Source organism: Gymnoscopelus microlampas, assembly GCF_963454915.1.
Source record: "Gymnoscopelus microlampas genome assembly, chromosome: 16".
Lineage (NCBI taxonomy): Eukaryota > Metazoa > Chordata > Actinopteri > Myctophiformes > Myctophidae > Gymnoscopelus > Gymnoscopelus microlampas.
This window is the reverse complement of record NC_139953.1, coordinates 29,240,676-29,252,820: the sequence shown is the minus strand read 5'-3', so window position 1 is coordinate 29,252,820 and position 12,145 is coordinate 29,240,676. Positions and strand designations below refer to the sequence as shown.

At 42.8% G+C, this 12,145-nt stretch overlaps 1 protein-coding gene across 1 annotated transcript in view; it reads right to left on the bottom strand.

Moving 5' to 3' along the window:
• LOC311062622 (uridine-cytidine kinase-like 1) overlaps positions 1-10,439 on the bottom strand; it is a 34,725-nt gene extending 24,286 nt beyond the window's left edge. Inside the window, exons 1-4 of the mRNA XM_084081796.1 lie at positions 10,290-10,439; positions 8,137-8,345; positions 4,969-5,075; positions 1,417-1,587 (exon numbers count right to left, since the gene is read on the bottom strand). Of these exons, the coding sequence (XP_083937922.1) occupies positions 1,417-1,587; positions 4,969-5,075; positions 8,137-8,345; positions 10,290-10,402 (600 nt within the window). The 5' untranslated portion in view covers positions 10,403-10,439. The remainder of the gene's footprint in view (positions 1-1,416; positions 1,588-4,968; positions 5,076-8,136; positions 8,346-10,289) is intronic.
• Between the last annotated feature and the right edge of the window lie 1,706 nt (positions 10,440-12,145).

Here is a 12,145-nt window from a genome sequence, read left to right as displayed (position 1 = left end):
ACACTGAATACTTGCATGACAGCCACAAATACTTTGTTACACCAAGTGCCAAGATGTGACCAGAATACGTAATCATTATATGTGTACGTACAGTGTGTGTGTGTGTGTGTGTGTGTGTGTGTGTGTGTGTGTGTGTGTGTGTGTGTGTGTGTGTGTGTGTGTGTGTGTGTGTGTGTGTGTGTAATCACTTTGATCTAAAATAATATGGTCCAGAGTATGTCATGATCCCATTACCTCGCACACACCTACTCACTGCTAAAGTCAATGGACTGGTCACTTCTTTATTGATTAGAGAGAGAGAGTCAGATTGAGAGAGAGAGAGCGAACATGCGAAAGAGAGTGAATGTTCAAGAAAGAGATGAGTTGTTTATTGATTCCTTCATTCCCCCTTAGTTCCTTCCTAATACAGTGATTTACAGAGGACTTAAGTGTGTGTTTAGTGGGTATGTGGAGTGCAAGTTGTGTGCCTATGAGGTAGTTGTGCGTACGTGCGTGCGTAGTAAGCCAGAAGCTCAGAGAAAAGGTGACCTCTACATTTAGTGTGATGGAAAAGGGGATTATGATGGTCTGCAATTCCTTTTAAAAGTCAGAAACACACACACGCTCACCTTGACAAATTATGTGTGTAGACATACTGTACTGTGTAGCCTCTGACTAGTTGGCTATAGACTCTGTCCAACTACCGTCCTTTGTGCAGCAGCGTGATGTAATTAAACTCAAAGCCAATACAAAACGGCCCGTAAAATTCTGTCTTGGTTAACAAGTCATGTCACGTGTCCCCTGGGAGGTGGCGGGTCCTCCAGCCATTAAATTACATTGCGTGGAGATAGAGAGAGGTGACCGGGAGAGCAGTCCTCCTAGTGTAGTGTTCTTGTTGTGTGCAGTCCATACTGCAGAGATATGTCTGCTGTCAGGGAATCAGCCATTGTTGTTGTTGCAGCAGTAGAGCATCACGGGTAATGAATAGGACACATTAAACCATAGTGATTGGTGGATTAGTAGGCGTTGACAACTGGAATTACTGGTGTGTGTGTGTGTGTGTGTGTGTGTGTGTGTGTGTGTGTGTGTGTGTGTGTGTGTGTGTGTGTGTCTGGATAGACCACACATCAACACTAACTTTGTTAAAAGGACCACCATACCTGCATCAATACATATCATTGTCTGTTCACAGCTTTGACCATATGTCGTACATAAACATTGACCATTTTCCCATAAAGGTTTTTTTAGACAGTTGTTTGCATTTTATGCAAAGTTGTTAAAAGTTTATTGAACATACCCGTATAAATGAGTTAATGTTGGAAAAACATAATTGCAGACGGGTGTTTGAATGAGAAAATGAACACATGCATTGCACACACACCAAATTTGCTTTAAACACAGACACTAGCTACATTATTAGTGTACGTGAGGTCTTACCCATTCTTTACGTCTGCAGTGCGAGGTAAAGTCGTATACTGGAACTTTGATGCTCTTGCCCTTCTTTAGCTTCCTCAACACAGTGACCAGGAGCTCAAAGTCAAAGGCATCTGGGTGATCAAAGTTATACTCGTTCTTGGCTGCAAGCTCCTGGTCCTCCTTATTCAATACCTGATACACACACACACACACACACACACACACACACACACACACACACACACACACACACACACACACACACACACACACACACACACACACACACACACACACACACACACACACACACACACACACACACACACACACACACACACACACACACACACACACACACACACACACACACACACACACAAGTAAGGTGAATTTCTCCCAGAGGCTCGACAAACACAATACTCCTTTGTGAAGCCTTTTTCATGCCATGATCCAGAAATCAACCATTAGAATCTTTATGCCTCAGTTTCAAGTTCTTGGCACATACCATTTATATTTCAGAATAGAAGACAATAAAATATAAGGTGGAACAGCAAATGTGTAGAATTCTGTCTTCATTGTGTAAAATTGAAGAAAGGCAAACACCACAATGTGGTGGTGTGGTGGGTTGGTAAATATGCCAGTTTACGAATTCAGCATGATATGGGACATAATATGTCTCAGTGAAACTCAACCTGCATAAGCTTGTGGTTACAAGTTACAAAAGCTCAGCATCAAATCAGAAACCAGTTTAAAGATCAGGATAAACAAGAATGCACTCAGTTGAGCGCTCCACCAAGATCTAAAAATCTCTCCAGTTTGCTCATTGGAAAGTTTGGCCTGATGGTGGTACTAGCGGAAAGGTCATGGGCTCACCAAAATCAATAGGTTTCTTCCTCTTCAACATCAATGTGTACAGCACAATGTGTGTTTATATGACTGCTGCATTACATACAGTATCTTGTAGAGAAAGGTGGTTTGATAGTTCCGTACAACATTCAAGTACAGTTCTTTTTTTTAAATACATTTTTATCCCACAATTTTGTAACACATTTTCTCACCCAGTGAGAAAATGCCTAAGCTTGTAATCCTGGGCGCTACTCTCCCTCTGCCAGCCTGGGTAGAGCCCCGAACTGAGCTCATGCTTCCTTCAACGCATGAGGAGTGAGCAGGCCACTTCTTATCACCTGACAGGGGGGAGTCTCCCCGATAGGACGTAGCGCGTGGAAGGAACACGTTATTCCAACCAGTTCCTTTCCCCTCCATCAGGCAGTATAGAGACCAGACTGCATGGTTTTGTGAGAGTACCTACCCTAGGGGACACGGGGAGATCATGCAAAGTCCACACCTAGGGTGTGGAGTCACCAACCCCACCAAGGGTATAGGCCCTTTCACCAACCCCACCTAGGGTATACTGATGACACGGAGGAGAAAACATGCCCCCAGCGCCCCTGGCGGGAATCGAACCCAGGACCTTCTGGATGTGAGCCGACAGCGCTACCGACTGCGCCACGTGCCCCCTCAAGTACACTTCTTAATGCTCTGTGTCTTAATCTCTCAATGCTTAATTTTTTTTGTGTAAAGCACTTTGAATCGCCTTGTTGTTGACATATTCTATACAAATAAATGTCTTGCAGCACAATGTATGGCCAAGCGCAATCCCTTTAAATCATATTTGATATATGCCGTCGACAATAACATACCAAAATGCTAGTAATACTGTATTTGTGGGCACATTTGGAAGCATTTGACCATATTTAATACAGTTAATCAGTTGAGAACACCACAAGCATTGAGGCCCTGTATACACAGTGGTGCTGTTAACCTTAATGTTGTGCCAAGTGCAGTGCTGTTCACTCAGGAGAAAAGCAGATTTCATGCCTCACAGGAGCGGGTAAAGAATGTTGCTAGTCAATGGGGACATATTATGTATGCACACAGCATCTTTTGGTTTTGTTTGAAAACTAAACCAACAGCTGGGGGACAGAGAGTTGACAACAGAACAGAACAGATGAGAACAGAATATACACAAGTAATCAGAAAGTAAAACTTGGAATATTTTTACACGATGAAGATTAATGGCCATGATAGAAAGGCTGGGGATCTATGAAGGCAATCAAGGCTTCTTTTAAGCTTGTCAAGTCAGTGACAACACTGCTGACTAGCAAACACCTTTTGCAAGTCCAACCCCTTTCAAAATCACCCATATAAATGCAGATGAATCATATCATTTTCAATTATATATATTTTTTTATTGTTCCTTCAATCAATTTAGTAATTGACCACATAGAGGATAGAGAAGCAGGCTTGTGACCACTGACCAGACTGTTGTCAGTCAAGATCCACAAACCAGCTAGTGAAATCTGGGAAGGAAAATAAATATGATGAATGCTTTCACCTCTGACATTAATTACTGCAGAGGTGACTTTAAGCAAGGCACTTAATTGCCCCAGCTCACAGGTATGAATGTGCATACCAGTATGACTGTGAGGCCTAAGAATGGTATCCAAGATCAGTTCATTTCCCTGAGAAAAAAGGTAACTAAACTGTATTCTCTAACAGAAACAATGACCAAACCCATAGAGACATACGCACAAAATGTTTTTCTCTAATTCAGTGAGCAGAGCACATCGAGTTGCCATTGACTTTTTAGTCCCAATGCGTTGTATAACATAATTGATATGGATCATTTTATTTAGATCACTTATTGGCCATGGGCTGCAAGTCGTCTCACAAGAAAATTTAATGAAATTAAATCTGGATTAATCATGAACCGTTAAGGGACTGAGGAAGGAGAAGGGCTGACTTGCATGCTGCATTCATTATTAATGTACACACGACTGTTTTGAAATCAAATGCTAATAGTTATTTGTATAGAACGGTTGTTAAATTGGTTTAATTGAATGCGCTACAAAGGGGGATATTTCTGAAATGATGTGATAAATATTATTGTAACTCCCCTAAACTAATGATACTATTTGATTATAACAAGTCAGCCATGTCTGTAAAAGCCTGCGTATAGGCTACAACTGTTGTACAAAATGGTAAAGGCATCAGCTGATATTGATGGGAAATACACTCATATCAGTCTAAAAAAAATGATGTGCATGCTTTCCTAGGATAGAATGTTTGGAGCATGTTTTTCCCTAAGAGGACTGACCGTGGGTAGCTACTGGGACGTAAGTCGGGGCTTGATCAACCCCGGCAGGGTCACCTGGGCGAGGGTGTATGTTGTTGCGAGACCCGAAACACCCGTCGACCCCAGGCTACAACACTGATGATACGTCCCAGGTGCATCCATGTGATGTTTTTCTTTATTATCCTAGATTAATAATTTGGCAACAGGTGCATGCTACAGAAGGAGCAGCATCCATATCCATGTCATTCTGGATGTTTGGAGCCACTGCCATAAGCCAATTAATAACACATATATCCAACCGTTTCTCGCCCTCTCCTGTGGACCTCAACTGGTGCAGTTGTGGAAAATATAAATCCACAGAACGCCCATTCACTGAAACTGTAAATATGTCATGAACCCAGTTAAAGGCATGATGATGTCACGGTGTTGTCTACCTTGTAGAATGAATCCATGGACAGCAGCACCACCCAGGGAACGTCCAAGGCTTCTATGATCTTATTGGCTACGGTGGTTTTTCCAGAGGCACTGCCACCACACAAACCTATGGGGAGGAGGCAGGAAGAGAGGAGAGGGCCACGGCATCACACATGCATTCTGTCACAATTCACATTAACCACTTAAAACCCAGCATACGTATTGTGGGGAAGGCTTTTGCAGAAAATTGCAGATCGACAAGCTCACTGTGAGCGTACTGACGACACATGTGAGCGTACTGACAACACATACTGTAAGACAGGTTCATATCCAGTGCACCAAGTTCAGCTCTCTTATATTTCAATTCAATTGAAAAACAGGATACCTTACCCTGTGTGTGTGTGTGTGTGTGTGTGTGTGTGTGTGTGTGTGTGTGTGTGTGTGTGTGTGTGTGTGTGTGTGTGTGTGTGTGTGTGTGTGTGTGTGTGTGTGTGTGTGTGTGTGTGTGTGTGTGTGTGTGTGTGTGTGCTATAACAAAAATAGCCTGTGGGACTTCTTCTGAGCTGAACACCTAGTAAAGTGCAGGAATGAGGTCGTTTTTTCAGATAAAACCTGTTAAGTGTAAAAACTGCTGACTGCACACAGCCAGTATACTTCGGCCACTGAGGCCGACACAAAATGTCCGAGACACGATTATGGGTAAAGTGAGAAAACTGCAAAACCTGATTTCAACATATGGCTATCACTGACAGCTAGGGCGGCACAATTAATAAAATAAAATAAAAAATCACAATCCTTACTGAAGCAATCTCTTTTTTAATGAAAGCTGAAGAAAGGTTTCCGTTTCTGTGGATAATTGGAGCACATAAATCAAGTTACATTCAGGAGGAAATCGTTCATTTGTGAATAACTTTGAGCACGAGGAAATAAATTACATCGTATAGCAGGTCACATCACAGTTGCAAAATTTGGTGAAAATGTTGTAACAGACGTCTTTTGCAGATCTGCTTAACTCTGAACTCGGAATTAGTCATTAGGGCTTGTAAATTGCAGTATTAAGACAATCTCAAAGTCTGTATCTTAACTGTATTGTTCCATTATTGATTCCACAGTGATGAGAATTGTCACTGTGGCACACTTACACACTACAATGAAACCTGCCCATTGACACCAGTGACTACGGGTAATAAAACAGCATTTTCTATTAGCAATGAAATCTGATTCTGCACTGAGAAAAGGCAAAACACATGACCACAGGCCATTAACAACACATCCCCCGCCAACGGCTAATCTCAGAACGTCCATCGTAGTGCCAAGCTTTTTATTACCTTTTTTGTTTTTTTGATTCCGTCATAGGCCCCGCTAAATCCGTTTAAAATCCGCGTTCATTTGGTTCGACACAAACACGGGATCCGACATTACAAAACGCCGAAGACGGCGACGCGATCCGAAAAGCCATTTTGGAGAACGAGAGCAAAACGTTACAATGGGGGATGCGGAGAGCACAACAACAAACCGAGATAATGGCTTCCAAAGTTGATCGCTAGACAGGAAACGGAGGCGGGACAAAAACCGGAAACAGTATTATTTTGTTTCCGGTCCGCCCCCTTCGGAACCGGAAGTGCAAAAAAAATCCGGAATCTGCATCTGCACGATTTACCATGGGAAAACACCCGCCCCGGTTAACGGTTGGATTTAACGGCCCGTAGGACTACGGGCTTGGCGGCAATAGTGTTAACCCTTGTTCTGTTCCGTTCTCTTCACCCTTCTCATGTGCAGTTAACTGTCCATCTACTCGTTCCACTTATGATCTCATGTCTTTTAATCCAGGGGTTCCCAAACTTTTCCATGACAAGGACCCTAAATAGTAGAGGTGTAACGATACAGTAACTGCATGCTAAATAATAGCCATAGCCTGTGGCTGCGAGTCAACCTCTTTTATATTGTGATTGAAATGGCTTAAAAAAAGAATACAAAGAAAATAGCAGATCTACAAGCTCGTGACATGTCACAATGCGATATACGTCATGAGCCCCCCTGGAAATGCAACGCAGCCTTCACTTTGAAAACCACTGTCTTTCAATCCCTCTTCCCCTCCACCCTAATCTGCTGCTTGCTCTCCACTCCCTTTGCCTTCAATTGACCTTTGACGCAGGTTGATTATACCGCATGAACGCACTCTCTCCTATTCCCTCCTTTGTGTGATCTTGTATGCGCATGTGTGCACACACACACGCACACACACACACAAACCTGGGCCTTTTCTTTATACGAGAACCACATCTAGCGGAGCACAGCCGAGTGTGAAATTGTAACCAGCGCGACCCAATGACGATAACTGATTGCCAGCTAAAGATAACGGCCGGTCGGCTTCCATTCATGGCAGTCTGATGCGTGCAAGTGCATGCACGAACACATCCCTGCACACACAAACACACACTAATCGGATGACGCTAATCGATACACACATAAAAGCGCACATTTATCAATTCGCTTTTACTTTTTGTGCATGTGCAGCTTGCACAGACTCACTCCGTCAGACAATGGTTCATTTCATTGGTGGTCTAGTCCCAAAGCAGATACTGGGCCAGACAGAATGATGGCGACTCATTCTAAAATAAGCCTGTACTGAACCCATTGTATCAGAAACACTGAAAGCTCCTGACGGTGTACACAATTTGCAAATAGTCTACACCCTTAGTTTAGACCAACATTAGGGGTTGGCTGACAGGGACTATGGGTGGGGAGAATTGCCTACTGAAATTAATGCAACATAGTATGACTTCAAGAAAAGATTAAAAACAGTGGTTCACAATTTGTAACTAGCAATGATGCCATCATGTAGGGCTTAGACACATTCTGGTAAGAGACAGGGTGGAAAAGTCCATCTTGTCTAGAAACATGTAATCTGGTGTTATGACGACAAGCTATGAACTATCCTTTCTTGAGCCAGGCTAAAACCACAAGACAAGTGTCTCCAAAAACAAGAAACACTTATCATATTGTGTGTGTGTGTGTGTGTGTGTGTGTGTGTGTGTGTGTGTGTGTGTGTGTGTGTGTGTGTGTGTGTGTGTGTGTGTGTGTGTGTGTGTGTGTGTGTGTGTGTGTCCTAAATTACAAAAATGTTTAAATTCTTGGATTAGTGGGTGTTACTTTGTCGGGATACGTCGGGTTTAAAGTTCACTCACCAATGACAAAGGCCTCTTTGAAAGTGGTCCCAGTGACATTGTACCAAGGCGGTCTGCCGGCGGTGTAGATGGTCCTCTTATTGGTCCTCAGCAGCGGCGGTTCTGTCTTGGATTGACTTGTGGTCCGTTTCCGTGGTGAAAGCGAGGGGGTCAATGGACAGCGGGGAACGTGTTTCGAGAGGCCATCCAGTGAATCGTCTCCACTCCCACTGACCAAAGCAGACACAGACAGAACTTATACGGTCAAATCGTGCATGTTTATTCCAAATGGTCCAGTTGGCTTTATTTAGTAGCATCAGTGGATAATATTGATCTAACTCTACAGAATTTATATTAAATGAGTAGAGAGAGAGTGGCGGGAAACAGAAGCTAAAGAGAGGATGGCTTGAAACACAAACATAGGTCTTAAGCTAAATGCTCTAGACTGTAGATAGAAAATCCAGGTGTAAGAGTGAAAAGTGTAAGATAACTAACCACTTAAGCCCTATATATTTAGTCTGATCTGAAATATCTGATCTACAATCTCACAACACGTCGCGGCGCGTTATGAGCTTGTGGATCAGCTATTTTTGCTAGTTTGAAAGGTTTTTTAAATCTTTGAATTTTTTTAAAACATTTTAGACAAAATAGATTGAAGTGGTCGAATGATGAAAGCGTTTAATGGGCTTGTTAATTTACGAGTCACCATCAGAAATGCCATGTAAGCTCACACCTGCCCCCGTGCTGCTGGTGCAAGAGAGGCAGTTCAACCCTACTGTCACTCACTCATTGTGCTGCAGAGAGAAGGGAGGGGGAATCTGTACGCTCCAATAGACCCTCTCTGACCACATCTCTCCACAGTGACGGCCACAGCCTACTGTCTGTGTGGATGAGGGGGAGGGAGGGGGAGCTTGCCAGCCCTCCCCAGGAAAACCACACAGCTGCCTCAGACACAGCATGGCACAAGATGGGGGCAGGTACTCGCCTGAGTAAGGCTATCATCACTTGGGAGTTAAAATGTTGTGTATATGTAGATATCATAGACCTTTTTTCTTTGACATACTTATTTTCGGTTTCTCTCCTTGCTCTCCCCCTCTCTACCCTCCCCCTTTTCTGTAAACAATGAACGATGAAGCTTGTACAAACACTAATTTATTTCGCCTACTTCTTTACACCTGTGTAAAACCTGTGATTCTCTGATTCTCAAACCTATCACTTGACAAGTGGGAAGTGTTGCATTGACTGCATTCACAAGGAACGTTAATTTCTATGACTGTTGTTCCCGACAACTAGAATGAAATTCAAGAAATTTAGGAAAATGTGTTAATATTGCATCACAATCATTGTAATCATATTTTATACTTATACTATCAAAAATAGCAGATATACAAGCTACTATTCGCTATGAGCTTGTAGATCTGCTATTTTTTTTAAACGTTAAAAGTTGTGCAAATCATTGAGGAAAAAAAATGTATATATATATATATATTTCTAAAGCATTCTTAACTCAAATATTTGCTTCTGGGGGTCCCTGGCACAAAATCTCTTCAGATGGGGGTCCGCGGCCAAATACACATCAATTTGGGGGTCCTTGACTTGACACAGTTTGAGAACTAGTGGGTTAGATAACACAAACCGACACCTGATCCCTCTGTGTCGTGTCCTCATCCTCAACGCCACGTCTGGTTATGCATCAGCGAATACGCAGAATGCTTGTGTAGCCATGAGACCAGATGGTATGTTAGTCAAATAAACAAACAGTACACCTTCCATATTGGACTAGTCTAGAACGTTATGTCTGTGGACACACACAGCAACTCCGTTGAACAATTGATTATCATTGTTGTCAGTGAGATGATATTCCCCCTGTTTTCTTGCTATGCATCAGTTAGCTTTTGTTCTGACTCAAGCTCAATTTAGCTAGCTTGCCGAAAAGCACAAATATAAGAACTTCAGTGAACATTAGTCCTTGTCAGCAAGCGGCATATTACTATTATAATAAGATACATGCATGCCACCCAAGCTTAGAATGATTTGAGTGGGTTAGTTGTTAGGCTAACTTAGCCAGCAAGCTAATATTAGCCGTTTCTTCTGTGCCCCCCGTTTAATAAGAACAATAATGCGTGTGTTTGTTTGTTTTTCGCTTTACTCCAGAAAGCCCTCAGTTCACTGACCTGCTGTCAGATCTGGACAGAGATCTGTCCTCTTCCTCTTCCAGGCCTTCTTTGGTTGTTGTCTGCTGCTCCTGCTTGTCTTCTGCTGCTTGGCTCGTTGTCATAGAAGCCATGTTTCCATCTGACACACTGAGAGGAGCCCTAACTCTATGTGGCCGACGGCGCGTAAACTTACCTACCACATGGGACGCAGCGTGATGACGTTCCTCTTTGTGTATAAATTGTGCATCGGGACACTGACTGCACACATTAGGGGGCTGTTGACAGACAGTAACAACTCAAGGCATAGCCTAGCCCCATTTAGAACCTCTCCCTCCGCTATGTAGCTCCGAGATGATGTCCTACGTAGCCCGGTGCCGTTTGGGTGAAAATGTTCCGCACATTTTCCACTTTACATGTTTCTTACCCCTTTCTGCACATCGTATCCAAAAAGTAAAGGTTTTCTGAAATGCTCTCAGATGTTTGAAATTTTAACGTACCATTAAATCTATCCAACGAGTTGAAAAAAGCGTTTAATTCGCCTCTCTCCTCAGCCGGTTACATGTTTTAAGACATTGCGCAAGAGTTGCGCCCGTAGAGATAACATTAGTGATTCCCCTAGTGGTCAAATGTTGAATTGCATCTTCTAATGCAAAATATTATGAAACCGGCTGAGGAGAGAAGCGATTTAAACGCTTTTTTCAACTCGTTTGATAGATTTTATTGTACGTTAAAATGTCAAACATCTGAGAGCATTTCAGAAAACCTTTACTTTTTGGATACGATGTGCAGAAAGGGGTAAGAAACATGTAAAGTGGAAAATGTGCGGAAAATTTTCAGCGGAGGGTGAGGTTCCGATTGGAGCTAGACATAGCCATGGTTCACTCAAGGCTTTGATTGATTGATTGATGTACTTTATTTAGTAAGACATGAGAACAGTACATGACAGTACATAACAGTACATGGAAGTACAAATTCACAATACAAGGTCTACTAAACTGGAAAGCTCATTAAGCACTAAGCTTGTTTAAGATGAGATCCCCATGCACAAAATCATGATGAAAAACAGAGTGGCCATTGTGGGGACTATAAAAGGCATAATAATTATGATTATTAGGGCCCTAGCACAGCACCAGTGCGAAACCCTATTGAAATTGCAACGTTTGTAATTTGTAGGCACAAATTAATGCGTTTTTGAGGGCCTCAAAAAGTTGCGCAACTTTGCACACACATCACACCCATAGAGGTAGATCACACCTGGTGAAAAAGTACTTTAATGGTCTAAAAAAGGGGAGTGGTCTAATGGCTGAATAGTGTGTGTGTGTGTGTGTGTGTGTGTGTGTGTGTGTGTGTGTGTGTGTGTGTGTGTGTGTGTGTGTGTGTGTGTGTGTGTGTGTGTGTGTGTGTGTGTGTGTGTGTGTGTGTGTCTCTGTCTGTCTGTCTGTCTGTCTGTCTGTCTGTCGCACGCACGCACGCACGCGCGCGTGCACACACACACACACACACACACACACACACACACACACACACACACACACACACACACACACGCACACAACTTAAGTTATATGAAATTATAACCAAATATTTTTTCAATAATTAGGATAGAGGTTGCATGCATTTTCTAGGAGGGGAACACTACAATTGTCACAAAAACAGTGGTTCTCAAAGAGGGATCCGGGGACCTCCAGGAGTCCTTGAAGGGGGTCCATGCATATAGGGGTCCCGAGCAAAATGTGTTAATGTAGCATCAATCAGTTTAACCACTGTAGCCATATATGTCAAACGTCATATAGGGCAGGCTATTTGAAAATAGCCAATCTACAAGCTCACGTCACAGCGCAAATCTTGTGAGCTTGTATATCTACTATTTTCAA